This window comes from Balaenoptera ricei, chromosome 7 (assembly GCF_028023285.1).
Source record: "Balaenoptera ricei isolate mBalRic1 chromosome 7, mBalRic1.hap2, whole genome shotgun sequence".
In the NCBI taxonomy this organism is placed as follows: Eukaryota; Metazoa; Chordata; class Mammalia; order Artiodactyla; family Balaenopteridae; genus Balaenoptera; species Balaenoptera ricei.
Genome location: NC_082645.1, coordinates 48,961,457 through 48,981,668, shown reverse-complemented (window position 1 = coordinate 48,981,668; position 20,212 = coordinate 48,961,457). Strand labels below are relative to the sequence as shown.

Genomic DNA, 20,212 nt, shown 5'->3' with positions numbered 1-20,212 from the left:
TTTGGGTATAGGATGTTTTCTTCCATAAATGCATTTGAGATATGCTGGATTACAGTGGTCTTTGTATTATTATTTAAACCACCTGATTTATCAAAGCCAGCTTTATATTATATGTAATTTAAGGAAATTCTTAACATAAGTTGTAGATGGTAACCTTAAATTCTAAGGTTTTATAGTAGCTTAAAATAGTCTTAAATATTCTGTTTCTTTACTAATTTAGAAAAATTATGATGTAAGTCATCAAAGAGTCAAATAGTTCTTTAATATTCCAGGTTTCCCATTTTATTTTTAAAACCATAGACTACTTTTGTTCTTCATAAATTTGAACTCAAGGAAGCTGCTAAGTGAAGATCCTTGGATACTGTCTTAATGAGCAGAATGATGAGTGTATAACTTCTAATCAGCTGTCTTATAATTAGAAAGATGATGAGAACTATGTGTAATTCAGCAATTCTGTTCCAAGATGAAACTGGAAATTTTTTTCAGGAATAAAATATAAAAAGCACTGTGAAATTAGCTAGAAAGTTAATTCAAATATTTTTGCTTGTTTGGTGTTTGGCTTTGAGGTGCAGAATGGTGGCGAACAACGGATGTTCACACGCGTGCAGGGGCAACCTTCTTTCCACCATTGCTGGGAATTCCACCACTGTTTGCTCCTCCAGCCCAGAATCATGATTCTTCTTCATTCCATTCAAGGGCTTCGGGAAAAAGTCATCGAAATGGTCCTGAAAAAGGTATCCATGTTAACTTTAAGTGAAGTACTACAAATCCTCCATTTCAATACCTATTTTTAATAGGGTTCAGATTTAGTAACAATTGTGGGGCATTGTGCTAGACACTTTCACATTGTCTTGCTTAATCCTTATAATAACTCTTTGAGATTGGAAGCATTGTCATTTTGCAGCTAAGGTTAAATAAGTTATTCAGGGAAGTACTGTTTACATGTTGACATTGCATAGCAGAATTTAACCCAGGTTTTCTAACTCCCAACTCCGCTGCTTTTTCCTCTGTATCTCATTACCTCCTTCATGTTCACTCAGTAAAATATATTACTTTTTCTGTAATTAAGCATTAAATTAATTAAAACTAATGTGTTAGTACGCCTTTTTTCTTTTAAATTGTCATTAATATTTCATAGTTGATAACTGTTGTTAGAATACATTTGCAAATTATAATAGCACTTTAGACGGTTTATTATTACCTTTGTTTTCACTTAAGTAAGTGTTTGCGGAGTTTGCTCCGAAACGGGGAATACTCGCATTTAATTATCTTTCTAAAAATTTTTTAATTGAAGTGAAATTCACATAAATGTAAACTTAACCGTTTTAAACTGAACAGTCCAGTGACATGTAATGCATTCATGGTGTTGTACAACCACCACCTCTATCTAGTTTCAAAACCTTTTCATCACCCCGAAAGGAAACTTCATACCCGTTAACCAGTTTCTCCCCATTATTCCCTCTCCCAGTCCCTGGCAAGCACTAGCTTGCACTCTATCTCTATAGATTTACCTGCTGTGAATATCTCATATAGATGGAATCATACAATTTGTGTCTGGCTTCTTTCACTTAGCATAATGTTTTCAAGAGTCATCCACATTGTGGCATATGTCATTACTTCTTTCCTTTTTATGGCTGAATAACATTCTCTTGCATAAACATATTTATTTTTACTTTCAAGGTGTAAATGGGTCAATAAATGGAAACAATACATCGTCTGTATCTGGTATCAACACATCTGTACTATCCACTACTGCTTCAAGTTCTGTGGGACAAACTAAAAATATAAGCTCAGGTGGAGGAAATCGAAAATGTAGTCAGGAACAAAACAAAACCCAGCCTTTGGATGCTAGAGCTGACAAAATCAAAGATAAGGTAAGTTGTCCTTTGAGGCACAAATATATAACAGATCGATGTAAGTATTCTAAAGATCAAACCACCTGAATCTATGGAATAACTTTTTATGAATTATCAATTCCTATTTTTATAGATATTCATTTTTGTGGGGTGGTTTTAGTATTATGCATCTAAAAAATTAAAACTGTCAGCACCAGTATAAATAATACAAATAGTAGTCATAGATAAGATTTATTGAGAACTTAACACAGGCCAATTCTGCTGTAATTGCTTTGCATATAATATCTATTTCAATCCTCCTTATACCCCTACTGAGGTAGGTACTATTATTATAAACTGGGAAAAAGAGCCCCCAGATAGTTGGCCATTAAGTGGTCAGGATTCAAAGTCAGGCAGGTTGACTCCAGAGCCCATGCTTTAGGAAAACAAAAACAAAAAACCTTTCATTATGGAAAATTTCAAATATACACCGAAGACAGAATAGCATAATAATCCTGTGTACCCATTATTTCAGTTTCAACAGTTACCATCTCACGGCCAATGATATTTCATCATAACCCCAGCTGAATTCTCCTTTTCTCCTTTGCCAGTTGGCACTATGTTAGACCTTGTCAATAGACGGTCCTGGAGACACACTGGAAGAGGAAAAGGCTTCTGTTCCTGGTTCAAGTGTCTTCTTCTTGGTCTTATGCTGTGGCTGCCAGTGGATGGCTTCCTCACCAGCTGGCGGCTACTCTGCCAGTTGTGTTCAGGAGACCCAGTAGTGTATACCGTCTAGTGAGTTTCACTGACATCCCAGCAGGCAGCTTACTAGTGAGTTTTGCTGGGATGCCAGTGGTTGGCTTTCTAGCTAATTTTACTGTCACCCCTGATAGCAGATTCCCAGCAGGTTTTTCTGGCACTCCAGCAGGTGGTGTCTCCTGTGTACCAGCCTTGATCTGTGATACCTCAGTGAGCTTCTCTGCCATCCAGTGGGCAGCAGCCACATCCTTTCCAACAAAGTCTGAAGCTCAGCCTTGGGTGAATGAGGGGTTGGAGAAGAAAGACCCTCTTCCAACTTTATTTTAGTACTCTACCTCAGCCGTACAGGAAGTGGCTCTTCCCTACATCGGCTATTCCGGTATTCTTTACAGGTCTCTTTCCCTCTTAGTAGTTCATATTCTGTTACTAGTTGTTGCTTCTTTATGACAAAATTTCCCTGTTCAAATTGATAATGTGGTTTCTGCCTCCTGACTAGACCTTGTCTGCTATAGAAGCAGTATCAGGAGTAGGGTGGGTATGCAGATTGCACATGGTAAATTCACTGCAATATTCTGGTCACTCTAAGCCTTTGGATTTCCTCTTCCACATCATGCCAGGGAAGCTGTGACATTTCAGCTTTACTAAATATAGGTCACCACTGTGTCCAGATTTCATTCATCCAACCAAGTAAGCTGAGATACCTCCAGCTACAGGAACTAACACATTATATCCAGACTTTCTAGTAAGTGCACCTGTATCGGTGAATTTGGTCTGCTCCCATTGGTAATTTCTTCTTGAGAGAGAAGTCTTGGTTTATTCTGAGTTAAAGCCTTAACATCAACTGCAAACATTTCGGAAACAAAAATAATAACTAGAGCAATGTCTTTTCATCTACGTTTTATAAAAACCACTTTCAGGGCCTGATTTTTCTGGGGGGAGAGAGTCAAAAGTTTGTGATCCTGTAATACCACTTTCTCCATTACCTCAGCTATAATAATAAGGGAATTGAAAAGCTTGTGACCCACCATAGCAAGCGCAAGGTATGAGTAGTCACTGATTGCAAATAGTGCTGATTTGAACTTTAAATCTGAACAACATGCCTCCCAGGCTCCAATTTTTAACCCCAAGGAACTATTTTATCAAATTTTTCTTTGTCCTTTCTCAAGACAGCATTGAGCTCCATATATTTTCCAAGATCAACTAAACAAATAAAGGTTTCTTTCCTTTTGCCCAGCATATTTTATAGAAATACTTCCTCTAGATCTTTCAATTCCCTCTCAACAGAAGATAAATGTTTTCCAGCACATAGCAAGACATATGAGGGTCTGGGGGAAGGTCATCTGGTGAAGCTTCAAAGCCTAATGATACCCATCACAAAAACTCGACAGGACTCTATTTAGGCCCCAAGACAAACATTTACTTTCCTCTTCAAGCCACCCCACTGAGCACTTGAGCAAATGTGATAAAAGACTTGGTTGTTTCCTTCCAGCGACACAGGTTTTAGGGTCACACTTTCCACCTGTTCCTCTTCAACTGCTCTTTACTCTTTTCCCTTATGATTTGTTTCAAGGGCATTCCCATTAGTATGAGCTCCAAAGACCTGTCTCTGTACTGCTTCCAGCTTCTCTGCACGCCAGATGCTGTCTGAAAACACCACCCATTCCTTGCTCCCATGGTACTTTGAAGCAGGTCGTAGACATTGTATCATGGAATATATTTATATCTCTATGTATTTCTAAAAGTTAAACGTCCATGTTTTTAAACCTTACACTATCCTACCTCTTAGAAGTAGTGCTAAATCTAGTAACATCTAGTACCTCTAGTGCCTCCGTAAGGTACAAGGCAAGACTTTAGAGGAATGGATATGAAATAGATCGTGTCCTTAGTTCTAGTAAGGAATCAGTATTGACATTCCTAAACGAAATTGGTGCTTTTAAAGTAGAAAATATTTCCAGGAGCAGGTATTAAAAACTTGCAGAGGTACCTCTTTAATGATATAAAGAAAATTCCAGGTACCATAGGGGTGTTGATTTACATCTACATAGAAGTAACACTAGAGAGAGATTGACTATCAATGTGAGGGATACTAGAATTTAAGATTTCAGAAGAGTATCTTTGGATAATTCATGGTCTGGGATGAATTTGTGTTAGTAGGTTGTTAAATGAAGATGAAGGGAGTTGAAACTGAAGAAGAAAATCCTATACTTTTTTTACCCAATGTTTTTTAGTTTTAAAAACTTTTTAAAAAATTGCTTCATCAGCCCTTTTCATGTGTAGTTTGAAAAATGTTCTTCAGCTGATTTTGATCATCCCTCCTGGGAGGCAGGGTTACTTATCTCAGTAGTACTCATTGAAAATCATTGATTAAGTCCAGTTCCCTCACATAGTCTACATGTATATTTAGAATAAATAATATAAGTATTTTAAATTAAACAATTGAAGTAAGTCAACACAAACTAAAATATACTAACATACAGCCTGTTGAGAAAAAAATAAGACAATTCAAGGTTAAGTTCCACTCCTGCTGCCATACAAATTATTGTTACCACAGCAGCCGTAACAGTCTTTTAAAAACATAAGTGGTTTTTTTATCGTTTTAGAACATCCTATGTTATCACTCTGTCTAATAGTTTCCTATCCCACCAAGAATAAAATCCTTGCCATGGCCTATAAGACCATGTGTGGTCTCACCCCTGCCAGTCTTCCAGCCTTATTTCCTACTGTTCTCTCCCAGGTTTCTGTGCTATAGCAGGTCTAGCTGACTTTTCCATTCTTTGAACTTGTCAAACTTGTTTCCAGCTCATGGCTTTTGCCTTTGCTGTTTCCCCTGTCTTGAAAGGCCCTTTTATCTTTCCATGACTGGCTCTTGCTCTCCACTTGGGTCTCAGCTCAGAAGAGTCTTACCTGACAACTACATCTAAATCTTCATCCAGCACACACTGTCTACTCAATTATCCTGTTTTAGTCATGGTATTTATCACTCAAAAACCCTTATTTATATTGTTTGTTGATTCTCTTCTCCCTGTTCCCATGAGAGCAGAGTTGCTGTCGGTTTATCACACCCTTGTATCCCCAGAGACTAGAGCAACTGTGCCTGGTACATAATAGCCTTGAATATGTATTTGTTTTGCTATTGAAAGAAAGAAATATACAGTGAAATGAAAGTTCAAGGAGAGGGTTCTGAAAAGCTTTCCCAGATTGGTTGGGGAGGTAGAGTTTATTATTAATAAACTCTCCTTTGATCATTTTTTTATGAACCTAAGACTCATTTTTAAAATGTATAAATGACAGAAAAAAGACAGACTACCTAATTGTGAGAAGGCAAAAGGACCACCCTCACCCCCCGCACACGTTAATAGGGACCAAAGAGATGAAATTGGTGATATTGAAACTCATTTTTCTCTTTTTCTCTAATACCTGGACTTGTCTACTCATGTCTACTTTTGTTTTAACATGGGTACTAAATTTGTTACCTTATAAAACACAAACCCTTTGCACACTGTCAGAGTATGCTCTGCAAAGACCACCTGCATCAGAATCACGTTAAGGGCTTGTTTCGTACAGATCCCTGTGCCTTGTTTGGAATTGGGACCCAGGAATCTGCTGGTTGCAGCAACTTCTGCGGTGAATGTTATGCTCCCTAAAGCTTTAGAACCCGCACCTCTAGACCCACTCTAGGGGAGTGTAGGACCCATCTGTCATGCTGCCTTTAAATTAAAACTACACAGATTACTTGGACATTGAAATAGTTTATTTTTTTCTGCCAAATCATGGTAGCTCCTTCAATCCCTTCCTTACTTAGCCTCTACTAAATCCGAAAGTGATAACTTCAGTTTAGATTCCTTATGACTTTCATAGTCTTGCTATACATGCTTAGAAAACTCACAGCAGATTTTGGTTGCAAAGAAGGAGTGGTTTCTCTGCCAAATAAATGATAGGCTTAATGTTATTATATTACTATTGTTTCCCTTTAATCTGTACTTTGGTCTTTCTCATCCTTTGATTTCCTTTATTCCAGTTCACTTTCTGCTTTACTGTGAGGGAAGAAGATAGCTCAGGGAATGATGGAAATATTAGCTTATTGAAGGGTGTGTCTGCGGAGGAAGCATTACAGTTGCTAGTTTGGAGCAGTTAACACAGTACCATGGCAAGCAGAATATAACAGGAGTGACTCTCCTCACTCATGTATTTTACATGATTTAAATCAAATTTTAGAAGACACAAAGGAAAGAGTATAGATTTGCAATCTGTAACTATGGCTTCAACCTGGCATCCTTTTGTAGAGGTGTATTACTGTCTTTTATTCCCCAAACCCAGTAGTTATGAAAGGCTGTATTTCTATTAAGGCCACAACTTTTCTAATTTGCTGCTTTTGTAATTTATTGCTGATTTTTCTGTATCTTGTTCTCTATTTTATCTACCAGCAAACACTATAGAAATGTTCCTAAGTAACTTGGGATTATACTCAATCTTGTTGCTCTGTCGTTTTGACATTTCTCCTTTTTAGTCTTCCTATTGGCAGAGTTTTAACTTTTTCATCGTTATATAGTTATTAGTTATAATTCATCTCATTATTTTTCATCTTTTTATCCACTACCATTGTCTGTCCTTTAAGCACACAACTTTCCTTTTATGGGACCAAATGTCCCTTTCCAGCTTTGGATTTTCATTGTCCTATAGGATTTTAAATGTTCCAGAAATTAATCTCCTTCTTTATCATATTTTTCTATCTTTTTGATGTGGCAATATTAAAAAACTTAAATTCCTTGACCCTAATTAAAGCAGCCCCTTAAGCCTTTTTCTACCTATTTTATCTTCTCTCCAGTACTTTTTACTATATGGGATTATTTGCTTTGAAATTAATCTCTGTCTAGTCCACCACCACTAGAATGTAAGTTTCTTGAAGGCAGAGACTCATCTTAGACTTCATTGGAGTCCAGCACCTAGAAAGCTGTGTTTGGCTACTGACTCACTATTTGCACAAAGAAAGAAGACTAAAAGCTAAGTGTAGAACATCAGTGTATGTAACCCTTATCATAAATTGCTCTTTTTAATCTGTCCTACATTTTGAAGCATGGCAGTCATATGAGTGTGTATATATGTATACATATGTACAGATATACACACTATGTTGATGTTTTCAGTATTCTATACAGAATATTGTATAGCATATTGACAGAGTTTATACTTTTTACTGGAGAATTCCTGTCAGATAAGTTAATTAGATCAGTTGGTTGAATAAATACCCTTAAAACATGTGACTTTTTACTTTTTTCTAAAATGACATTTTAGAAAAATGTTTTGAGATTGAAAATATCATTTAAAAATTAAAAGAGCATACCTCTTACTGAAACTTGAATTTTTTCTGAAAATAGAAGTCTTGTTAAAAATCTTGTCTTTATCCAGAAACCAAGGAAGAAAGCTATGGAAAGTTCTAGCAACAGTGATAGTGATTCAGGCACATCATCAGACACATCAAGTGAAGGCATTAGTAGTAGTGATTCAGATGATCTAGAGGAAGATGAAGAAGAAGAAGATCAAAGTATTGAAGAAAGTGAAGATGATGATTCTGATTCAGAGAGTGAAGCACAACATAAAAGTAACAACCAGGTAGGTACAAATCGTTTCATTGGCAATATCTACACACTACTCATATTTAGGAATTAACTGTCTTACCTTAACTCTCAAAGTCTATAAAGTTTAAAGTTAATCATTGCCTTTAGTTCTTCCTTTTGCGTAAGAAAAAAAAAGGAGGTGGTGAAACATTTTTAAAGGAACATTTTGTGTACTTTTTAGTGAGTTTTATATATCTATCATAAGTCATTAGGAACACTTTTTTAAGTACCCTTTTTTTCTCCATGTTTTACTGCTTGATGCTCTTTGTTTTAATAGACGTTAAGAAGTTGCCTTTTAATTTCTATTTACAGGTGCTATTACATGGTGTTTCAGACCCAAAAGCAGAAGGACAGAAAGCAACTGAAAAAGCCCAGGAAAAAAGAATACACCAGCCATTACCTCTTGTGTCTGAATCCCAGACTCACTCATCATTCCAATCCCAGCAGAAGCAGCCTCAGGTTTTGTCACAGCAGCTTCCATTTATTTTCCAAAGCTCTCAGGCAAAGGAGGAATCTGTGAACAAACACACAAGTGTAATACAGTCTACGGGATTGGTGTCCAATGTGAAACCTTTATCTTTGGTAAATCAAACCAAAAAGGAAATTTACATGAAACTTATAGTTCCTTCTCCTGATGTACTTAAAGCAGGGAATAAAAATACCTCTGAAGAATCTAGTCCTTTGACCAGTGAATTGCGTTCCAAACGGGTGAGTTAAAAATTATTTGTAAAAGAATTTTACTATTAGAAAAACAGCTTTTATATAGTCTTATACAAGTTTAAACTGAATTCTACTCTTATTGTTATACTTTCTTAGTCACCAGGAATAGAATATGCATGTCAGAAAACTAAATTTCTCTGATTTTATATTTACATACACACCTGTTGAATGTATTTTTGGCAACACAATCTTGTCATTTTTCCCCAGGTTTAATGATTTAGTAGTAAGGGGAGAAATATGTTTGTATTGGACATACTTTACAATTACTTTTGTTTAAAATCAATGTCCTTTTTTTTTCTAATATTAGTATATTCTTTTTTAAAGGAATGAACTCTTGAGTCATTTACCTCTGTAGTCCTATAATTTGTCAATTTTAAGTATAAAAATCCTTTATAAAGAATGCTTTTCCTTTACCATTCTTAATTAATTATACGAAATACAAAATATTTTTAGTAACGTTACTTCTATAAACACCAGAACCACTCATCAGAGAATTTTTTTCATCTTTATTTTCTTGCTGTTAGTTTTATATTATAATATTATATAGTCTACAGTCATATGTCCAGAAGAATTCTAGTAATTAAATGACCAGTGCTTTTTGTTCTAGAACTCACCCAGACTAGAGAAAAAATATTATGTTTGAACACAGTCTCCTGTCTTTTGGTTATACAAATTATCAGTAGGCATCCTAATCATTGGGAAAGACCTGTAGAGCACTTACTGTTTTGCCAGCCATTCATTGTTTTAAATGCTGAACATGCATATACTCATTGGATACTAACATCTGTAAGTGCCACTAATAATATTATGTCCATTTTCAGATGATCAAATTGAGATTCATAAGACTTACGTAACTCTCCCAAGATCACACTGCTAGTTGGTGACGGAGCTAGAATTCAAACCTAGGCAGTGTGGTACTAGAATCCTTGTTCTTAATCACTGTGATATGCTGCCTTTCTTTCTCAAAAAAGTCTCAATGTCCTTGTCCATTGACTCTTATTTTACAGTGAAGAATTTCAGAACAAGGACAAAGAAAAATGACTTGAGCAAATCAGGCTCTTTTGAGAATCTAAATGAGTAGTTCTCAAGACTAAGTGTACATTAGAATCACCTGGGAAACTTTAAAAATGACCTAACCACCTCAGAACAATTTAAAATCAGGATCTCTTGTGTTGAGACTGAGGTATTACACATCTAAAAAGCCTCCCAAGTGACTCAAATGTGCAGCCAAATTTGAGAACCACTGATCTAAATGGAAGGACCAGTGGTATCATAATATCACACATATGAGAACTTGTAATGCACGGGCCAATCATAAGGAGTTATTGTTATTGGCATCACATTATTGACTCTCCTTGAGAAATTAAGCAAATTAAAAATCACATTGGGTTATTTTAATTTTTCATTAATATATATTCCACTTTAAGGTAAATGAATTTACAGAGCCACATCGAGTTACTTGCATTATGAAAGTTTTCTTAATTTTTTCAAAGAGTTTCTTAAATTCTTATTTAAAGACTTTCATATGACTGCCTATTAGAAAGTCATTTATTAAACACTTGCTTATTTAAATGTAGCCAAGCTAGGCTTTCTACACATATGATCTTATGTAATCCTTACAAAATTGTGTGAGGTAAAGAAACTAAGGCTCAGAGAGGTTAAGTCACTTTTCAACATCATATAACAAGTTAAGAGCAGACAGGTTTTAAACCAAGATCATTCTGACTTCAAAGCCCATGATTAAGATGAAATAATTTGGTGTTTCTGAAATGATAATGGTTGTTAATGGGAAATATTTTATATGAATGGGCATTCACAGTAGACTCAACTCTCAATGACTTTATCTACTTTTTATTGGTATCTACTATTGAGTTAAAGGGTATTTTTAGAAATATTTCTCTTACATCAGTTCTCTTCCTTTATGCGACAGTCTAACATAGAATTTTGCTTGATTTCTTACGATAGTCTCAGTTGTTTCATGCTTCCTGCTATGTATCTGGCTCCCACAGTAGTCTATGATTTCCTTCAGTGTTATTTAATCATTGGATCCTTTCGTACCCTTATACTGTAGACATTTAATTTAAATCAATATACATTAATCGTACATAAAGACCAGGAGTGAAAAATCTTTATCAAGTTTTGCCTAGAGGATTTTTTGTGGCCTTACAGAGACTCAGGTAAGAACTAGGGGAGCAAGAGCTTGGAGGTAGGACAAAGCTTCCAGCCTCTCTCTTCTCATACTCCTGTCACCCAAGGGGATATCTTAAAGTAGCAGGACATTTGCTGCTATACAGGTCTCTCTTTTCTCCCCTCCTACTTTATGTACACCCCTAATATCAAAAAAGATAGCATGTTTGCTGTAAAAGAGTAACTGATACTAGTCTTGGGATAAAATACAGTGATCGTTGGTTATTTTTGAAAACCTTCAGATGTCAGCATATGAGAAGTGATTCTTCAGAGTTATAGAGTGAGAAACAATTTCAGAAAATTAAAATATAAAATTTAAAACTAAAGGGAAAGTTTTTATTTTCATTACTCTTTTGATCCTACGTATTTGGAAGGAATATTTACTACCTATTAAAAAAAGAATACAAAATGATTATGTGACAAGTATCTTATGTAAAAATTTTGCTATAAAATTCTTTTAAAAAGGTAAACACAATTATGTAGTATAATATTCCATATTTTATTCACTGAATAAATACCAATCAAGCAGTTTCTCTTTGTGAGGCATTGCCTTATGTATCAATACAAATATTATGTGACAGTCTCTGTTTACAAAGTATTAACTTAATTTTCTAAACAAATACAGTGAGGATAAGTTAAATAAGATAAAGAAGTTTATATGGGAATTTCTTACTGCTTATTAGTACTGGTGCTTTAAAACATTTAATAAGTCATTCTATATGGCATTCCATCTGCATTTATACTTGTGAAATAACCCACCACAAGGCTTTGCTGACTTGAGTGTTAACAGCCCGGGTCCAATGCTGACAGTACTGCTGATTTTAATTTCAAGGCAACCATTTTCATTACAGAATTTTACCTTTCAAAATTCAACTCTATTTCTATTAACTTGATATTTTAATCATCCTACTTCAGTTTGTTTTTTAATATTTTAATTATACAAATTTAATGAAATTCATATGATGTTATTCTTTTCATGAAGATTCTGATAGCCAAATAATTTTTTGTTTCTTATTTACATATGTAAATGTTATGGCTTAATGGTTTACAAAATAATTTTTCCCAAGAAAAGTATAATTTTTCTAAACTGTTTTCTAAACTCTTTCCAATGCTAATGTGCTGAAGGCACTCAAAAGTATATCCCACAGAATGTTGAGCCAGCCTTCCCACTAACCTCAAATCATGATTACTGTAGGTAATACAGGATAGAATAAAAGGAGGTATAAAGGAGCTCAAGGATAGAGGCAATGAGTGCTTTGGGCTGGGACAAACATGGAAAGCTTCTTGGGCTGGATTTTGAATAATGAACAGGAGTTCATCTGCTTGAAGTTTATTAGAGGAAGATAATTCGTGCAAAGAAAATGGTGATAGCAAAATGTGGAGGTGGTGAAAGTATGACATGCACAGGGCATGGCAAATAGTCCACTTGGACAACAAAGGGAGTAAAAAGTAACTTGAGTATCAGATTTAACTATTTAGGGTTTATAAAGTGAGCAATGATGGAAGAGGCACTAAAGGTTTTGACCAAAGTGCTAATATAGTAAAATACGGCTTATATGATGAGAAAATTGACATTGGCATATAGCATATATTGGGAGTTGGTTAGGAAGAAGTGATAGTGTAACTTAAATTTGAGCAATATTTCAATGAGAGAATCCAAACCACATGGTAATATGGCTGACTTGGAAAAAAGAAAAGTAAAAGATGTTTTGAGAGTTTCAAGTTTGGGTTATTGAGAAAAACGGGAGCTGTAGTAATAAGAGGTGGGCAGTTAGGAAACATGTTTTGAAGCAGAAAGACTAATTGAATTTTTAAATATATTATGTCTAGCAAGGTTCAGGAACCAGCTAGTCATTATTGCCACTACTTTTATAGCACTTGTATATCATGATTTAAATTTGTATATGAGTAGCTGTTGTCAGATACAGAAAGCAAAAAAAAAGTAATTTTCGTTCTTATGGTACATTATGGTTTTGTGTTTTTTTTAACTTATGTTTCAACAGGAACAATATAAACAGACATTCCCAGCTCAGTTAAAGAAACAGGAGTCATCTAAGAGCCTGAAGAAGGTTATTGCAGCTTTGTCAAACCCAAAAGCAACCTCTAGTTCACCAGCACATCCAAAACAAACATTAGAAAACAACCACCCTAATCCTTTCTTGACAAATGCACTTTTAGGTAATCATCAACCAAATGGAGTTATTCAAAGTGTCATTCAAGAAGCTCCTCTGGCACTTACTACCAAAACGAAAATGCAGAGTAAGATTAATGAAAACATTGCTACTTCAAGTAGCACCCCTTTTTGCTCACCTGTAAATCTGAGTACAAGTGGGAGAAGAACCCCTGGCAATCAGACAACTGTCATGCCCTCTGCCTCTCCCATACTGCATAGTCAGGGGAAGGAAAAAGCAGTTCGCAATAATGTGAACACAGTAAAAACACAGCATCACTCTCATCCTGCAAAATCTTTAGTGGAACAGTTCAGAGGAACAGATTCAGACATTCCTAGTAGCAAAGATTCTGAAGATTCAAATGAGGATGAAGAGGAAGATGATGAGGAAGAAGATGAGGAAGATGATGAAGATGATGAATCTGATGACAGCCAATCAGGTTATTTTCTATTTTTAAGTTTAAAGTATTTCTCTAAATGCTATGTGAACCAAAACATTTTTAAGAGGTTCTTAATTCACAGACTGAAAATCATTGTCATTCACTGTGTTTCACACAGCTATGTGCCTTTCTATAATGAGTGGTAAAATACAGGAATAATTGAAATTGGAAATCCTAAATTAAGTTCTCAGCTCTGTTATTCATTTAACATTAAACAAATAACTTTAAATTGAATATAAATAATTCATGAATTAAGAAATTCAGGAACTTGCTTAATTTTCATTTAATTCATGACCACTCATTTGTCCTTTCTTTTTCATCTCTTCTGCTGCTTGTTATATTGTGTCACTAGATATTTTGAATAAAGGTAAAATTGTAGTCACAGTCATTCAGAAAATACCAAAAACCTATATCCCTATGAATATTTGTTAGCAACACAGAATTTATTTAATAACATATATAGAGTACCCCCTGATTTTATTTTGATTTACTTTCTAGTTTTCTTTTTAATTTCTTTTTGTTTTATTTCCTCTTAACTCTCCTTCTTGTTCCACAGAAGATTGAAAGCATAAAATATAAGGTAGCTTAAAATTTAAGTACAAAGATGAAATACATATTATGAAAGTTTTTGGATTTGTTCCTAGTCAGCCACAAATCCAATTGTAAATTTTCTACCAACAGGAAGAGGAAAATATAGTCAATTATACAATTTAAAAAGTGTCTATAAGGTAAAAACAACCTACTTGCTCAGGGTAAGAACAGCTTTTCCTGATAATATTTTTCCTGGGGTTCCCATAAACACAACTTAGCATGATAGATAATGGATATCAATATTAATAACTTTCAAAGATAATTTTTATAATGAACTTCAGTGTAGACAGCTAGTACTACACAAAAAACAATTCCACAGAAGCTGTTGTTCTGGGAACGATTAAGATACAGTCCAAGTATTAGTCCTGTGTTATCAAGTTTAATCCAGAAATAGATTTTACGTATCTATAGGAGTGGATGCATTTATAGGACTACATTGCTAGCATGAACTTAAATTATTAAATCATTAAATTATTCCCCACAGTTATTTCTGTAATCCTAGTCTTTTGTAAAGCCTGAGAAGCTTGATGAAATCTTGCAGCTAAATAGAATAACTGTAACCCCCAAAGCCAAGCATCTCCCTGCAAAAATTGTTTTCTTTGGCCTCAAAGCCCAGAAGAAAGGATAATGATAGTTCCAGAGTTCTCTTCCTCATACTGAACCTAGTATACTTCTTAAGCTACTAGAATCTATTAATTTAAATAATCAATTCTGTTTCCTCTATACTTTGGCTTCTTTATTAAATTAAAAATGCTTTTGAAACCACTAAGCAGAAACTCATCATGTGAATACTGTCATGTGAGAAGAACTGTTTTATGATTTAAGTTTTATGACTTGAGTAAAACAGTTACTTTTAACGAAGAATTTTGAGGATTTATGGCCTGCATACATTGTACTCAGATAGCTTTTAAGATAGTAATTTTTACATTTACTCTTCAGAAGAGTTGCTCACTTGAGTTCTCAGTCACAGATGCCGATTCCTGAACTATTCCATTTAGATACAAACTGCAAACTGTTGGTGATTATCTAGTTATAATATACAAATGCTTCTTTTACTTCCCAGAATCAGATAGTAATTCAGAATCAGATACAGAAGGATCAGAAGAGGATGATGATGATGATAAAGACCAAGATGAATCAGATAGTGATACTGAAGGAGAGAAAACTTCAATGAAACTGAATAAAACAACTTCCTCTGTCAAAAGCCCTTCCATCAGTCTCACAGCTCACTCAACACCTCGTAACCTCCACATAGCAAAAGCCCCAAGCTCTGCTCCTGCTGCCTTATGTTCTGAATCCCAGTCACCTGCTTTCCTTGGCACACCTTCTTCCACACTTACTTCAAGTCCACACTCTGGTACCTACACTTTATTTTTATTATTGTGAAGTAGAAGTCAAACCATAACAAGAATTCTTATTTATACAGTGTTCTGGGGATGATCTCATTGGAATCAAGGGCTAGATTTTAGGTTGGCTAAGAAAGGTCAGCGTGTATTTTCAAAGGATATGACTCATTACCATTTTTATTCTCTGTGCTTCCAATTTAAGAACCTGATTGATGGCAGCTTTTGAATTTGCATACTTTCCTGTTTTTGTGTTCAGTTTATGCTTCTAGAATTTAGAGTTTGACAGTGGACTTTTTTTGTAATTTATAAAAATGAGCTCACTTGGTTACTTAAGGTACAATTGCATATCTGCCCAACACATAGCCAATGTCATTTGTATTAGTGAGTTAGCATTATTATTCCCTTAACATGCCATATCTTTTTTTTCTATTTGACCTTTTATAAACTTTCAGAGGTCTTCATTAAAAGGTTTACATTAATACTCCCAAATTAATCTCTATTCTCATTCAATAGCTAAGAAAATATAGATGTGTATAGTAAAATATTGTATTGTTTTACATATTTCACTGTTTTTTGAAATTTTCTAGTTTTGTTTTCATTTGCCACAAAGCAATATGATATCCTACTAATATAAGATGTGTGCATTTGTATTGGTGAAGCTTGATCATTATCTATGAAAATTTTTCCGTATAATCATAATCCTATTCTTTGTACTCTAGATTAATTAAAAGTGTTTTTGACTATAGATTCATATGGCTATAGAAGTTATATTATTTTAAAATGTATGATCCAGATGTTGAAATTTTTCAGCATCTGAAAACTCATATTTTCAAGGAAATCAACTGTACATAGTTTTCTGAAACCTCTGCTATTTTCCTCCTACTTCTTTAGCCATTTCATTAATAACAAAATGAGGGGAAAGCTGTATATTTTTACCTTGCATTGTCTTTTCATTAGAGAGAAATACTAGTTATTCTGTCATGCAGACCAAAAAAAAAAGAAAAACACCCTTTACTTTATATGCAATGTGTTTTGTTGAAAAGAATCTAAAAATAATGCACAAGTTGCAGAAATACACTAAATAATTCAAGTCATTAAGATATATTATTATTCAAAGAAAAGTTTCGAAACTATCAAAAATTTTTCATGTATGTAAACTAATCTTTTATGTTAACTGGTTGAATTTTCTTGAAGGCACTTCCAAAAGAAGAAGAGTAACAGATGAACGTGAACTGCGTATTCCTTTGGAATATGGGTATGCAAAATAAGATATATCTTTATACTTTCCCCCACATATTTAAGCATGTTTGATTTCTCATTCTCTACTATTAATAAGAGAAGTGAATATACTACATAGTATTTATTAGAGCAGAGGAGCAAAGCTGGTATATCTGAAGTTGATATACCAGAAAAAAATTAAGACTAACTTCTGGGTTTAGGTATGACAGATGGGAACATATGCATCCAGGTGGGAATATGACTGAAAAAGTCACAAGAGCAAATCATTTGGCAAAGAGCAGAGACACAGTTAAGAGTGTCAGAGGTTTTTGTGAAGATAGATTTAAAGGAAGGTGAAAGCCACTGTGGGCGAAACTGAGGGACTTGAGCAGAGTTTGGCTAAAATGCTTGAATAGGAACTGAGAATTTTCATGATCCCCAAAGAGCAGAGAGCCAGGTTTACTGTGCTCTTCTCATTTAAAGCTTTTCAGGTGTGAAAAATCAGTACACATTGACACATGTTACTGAACATGTCCGAATACCCAACATAATGCCAGTATGATCTCTTAAAAAATTTAATGGAGTTTAATATTTGTAAATTGAGTCTTTGATTAATTTTTAGTTGAATTACTTAGCAAAAATATCTAAATTATTTTAATAGTAAATGTATCTGAATTGCATGACTGGCTGTTTATATTTGTTTTCTTTGTATTTTTCATGTTTTCTAAAGAGCATGTGTTCTTAAACTTTTTTTAATTTTTATTTTTAAAAGCTTTCTTAAAATTAAGTATGTGATAACCCTCATTTCTATTATGTGTAGCTGGCAGAGAGAGACAAGAATAAGAAACTTTGGAGGGCGCCTTCAAGGAGAAGTAGCATATTATGCTCCATGTGGAAAGAAACTTAGGCAGTACCCTGAAGTAATAAAGGTACATACTTTTCACCAAATAACACACATTTGGTGCCTATTAAGCATGCTTATGGAAAAAAAAGTACACTCCTTTCTCAGATAAAGTTCCTTGATACAAAATATTCTCTTGTATGGGACTAATGAATGTGCTTAACCTAAATTGATCTCCTGTAAATCCATAGCCCCTTGATAGACTATGCAAAACAGTAGTGTCCTGAAGATAGCTATACATCAGAGCTGGGTTGTAATTATTAAAACCTGAAGTGGAAAAATATGTGATTTTTTCAGTATCTCAGCAGAAATGGAATAATGGATATCTCAAGGGACAATTTCAGCTTCAGTGCAAAAATAAGAGTGGGTGACTTCTATGAAGCCAGAGATGGACCGCAGGTATCCACTTTTTAAAAAGTACAGTCTTTGAACCAAAAAGTAGTAACATAACTTAAATGAAGTAAATTTCACTATACTCTAGAGCATTGCCTTTTGTTAGTTAATTCGTATAGCTATACATATAACTTTGTGGTAAACACTCACAAGACCTCAATTTACTATATTTCAGTAACAAGGAGCTTTGACATTTTTTTCAAATTTCTTAAGTAAACTTTTTCCTGTTTGTTAGTTCTGTCATTAATTTTATAGTTTATACAGGTATAAAAGTATCTGTATGTTCATGAGAAATATAGAAAAACCTTAGTTCCCTGAAAGGTAAACAGTTTTTTGAAAATTAATTTGAACAGGAAAAAACATGTTGTTATAAGTCAGTCCAAGAGAGGATAAATATGCCTTCGTTTTTGGAAGGATCTTGTCCATTTGATTATGCCATACTACATGATTCATTGTTACAAGTTTGATAATTTTTGATGGAGGTAGGGGGAATTCCATAATATTAAATGAGTGAAATTTCTGCCTTTTGCAGAAATTGAATTTTTAAATAATTATACACATTTCTGAAATTATGACCACAGCTCCCTTTGAGCTTGAGGATTAAGTACACAACCTCACCGATCAGCGCAAAGAACTTACCACTGAAACCTTGTTTCCTATATGTTTCCTTTAATGGTTTGCCTTTGTTCCTTACTTAGATTCAGCTACATAATGCTTATTATTCCCTTTAAGTTATTAGCTCCATTGAAAGAGGTCATAGCTATGGACTAAGGAGACCTAGATTCTTGTTAACCCATGAAATAGTTTTGTGATTTCAAACAACAAAATAATGCCCACTTTTTCTTCAGTTTCTTTATCTACAGAATAGAGACAATCATAATTTTACTTCTGCCTCATAGGATTTTGGTGAGGTTAAAATGAGATCATACGCATGAAAATGTTTCAAAAGGTTAAAATGCTCAACCAACTGAAGTTATTTTCTTTCTTGATTGAACCTTTCTCTCTTTTGGCGCATTATAATGCACAGAAAGATTTTTTCTGGCAATTAATATTTTCTGTTGTGAATAGGCAGGCTTTTCCATACTATCTTACCCTTTAATTTTATAGTTATAGAAGTAGAAAAGGCCTTCCTAATTCTGCAAGAAGTTCATTTTGAGAGCTCAAAGATGAAGGGAGTTTTCCAAGATTACACAACCTCAACCAGGCGGAGACGTAATTGAACTCAAAATTTCTAACAAGTGTTCTTTTGCATTCATTGTGTAACCTATTTTCCATTGTTGTCCATGACTTTTTATGTCCACATCCACTTGTTTCTTTACTAGTAATTCTAAAATGCCAAAATATATTCATCTCAGGTTTAACTTATTTATGGAAATATATTCTAGGATTTTTCTTTTTTAAACTTAAAAATGTGTCTAACTTGGACTAAATTTGTCACCAAACAGATTCTCGGAATTTTAGTGAACCACAGTGTTATTTTACACACTCCATATATACTAGATCAGTTTTTAAGTCACAAAACAGAAGGCAATAATAACTTTATTTAAAAATTCTCATTTTTTAAATCTTTTGATTCATGTTATCATAACCTTACTTGTTTCATTTAAATATGCCAAAGATATCTTTATGTTTTTAAGTTCAATCGAATTTTATTCTGAGAGGAAAGCTAATTGCTGTCCAATACATAAAGGACTTTTAGTTTTTTATCAGTGATAATTAGACTTAGTCTATAAAGCCTTATTAGGCAGAACAGAATGTTCTTTGACATCCATTCACTTTTTATTAAACATAATCAGTGTTTTCCAAAGCATATTGTCTTGTTGAGAGATCAATTCCAATCAAGGAAATATGATGAATTACTAAGTCCAGAATGTGTTAAGCTGCCAACATTTCAGCAAACTACTAAGGGAAAATATTAGCAATTTTGAGAGTATTTCTCTCGGTTAAAAAATAATAGTAAGTTGAATTCATTTCAGGATACTTTTAGAGAACAACAATTAAAGGTGAGTAATCAAAACAATGTTTAGTTAATTA

At 34.1% G+C, this 20,212-nt stretch overlaps 1 protein-coding gene and 1 long non-coding RNA gene across 19 annotated transcripts in view; one reads left to right on the top strand and one right to left on the bottom strand.

The window, feature by feature from the left end:
* BAZ2B (bromodomain adjacent to zinc finger domain 2B) overlaps positions 1 to 20,212 on the top strand; it is a 379,971-nt gene that overhangs the window by 274,369 nt on the left and 85,390 nt on the right. For 9 of the 17 annotated variants that reach the window (XM_059927942.1, XM_059927938.1, XM_059927940.1 and 6 more), the window contains 9 exons: positions 567 to 734; positions 1,681 to 1,874; positions 8,004 to 8,207; positions 8,525 to 8,920; positions 13,123 to 13,729; positions 15,384 to 15,677; positions 16,861 to 16,921; positions 17,705 to 17,813; positions 18,083 to 18,184. In XM_059927942.1, the coding sequence (XP_059783925.1) occupies positions 567 to 734; positions 1,681 to 1,874; positions 8,004 to 8,207; positions 8,525 to 8,920; positions 13,123 to 13,729; positions 15,384 to 15,677; positions 16,861 to 16,921; positions 17,705 to 17,813; positions 18,083 to 18,184 (2,135 nt within the window). The remainder of the gene's footprint in view (positions 1 to 566; positions 735 to 1,680; positions 1,875 to 8,003; positions 8,208 to 8,524; positions 8,921 to 13,122; positions 13,730 to 15,383; positions 15,678 to 16,860; positions 16,922 to 17,704; positions 17,814 to 18,082; positions 18,185 to 20,212) is intronic. The other 8 variants (XM_059927941.1, XM_059927945.1, XM_059927939.1 and 5 more) reach the window with 5 other exon arrangements.
* On the bottom strand, positions 452 to 15,703 carry LOC132368966 (uncharacterized). 2 transcript variants are annotated; one of them, XR_009504196.1, is made up of 3 exons: positions 15,627 to 15,703; positions 8,613 to 8,726; positions 452 to 725 (listed from the first exon to the last, which is right to left on the bottom strand). It is a non-coding gene; the product is annotated as an uncharacterized LOC132368966 (long non-coding RNA). The 2 variants fall into 2 exon arrangements; XR_009504197.1 differs by having other exon boundaries at positions 15,661 to 15,694.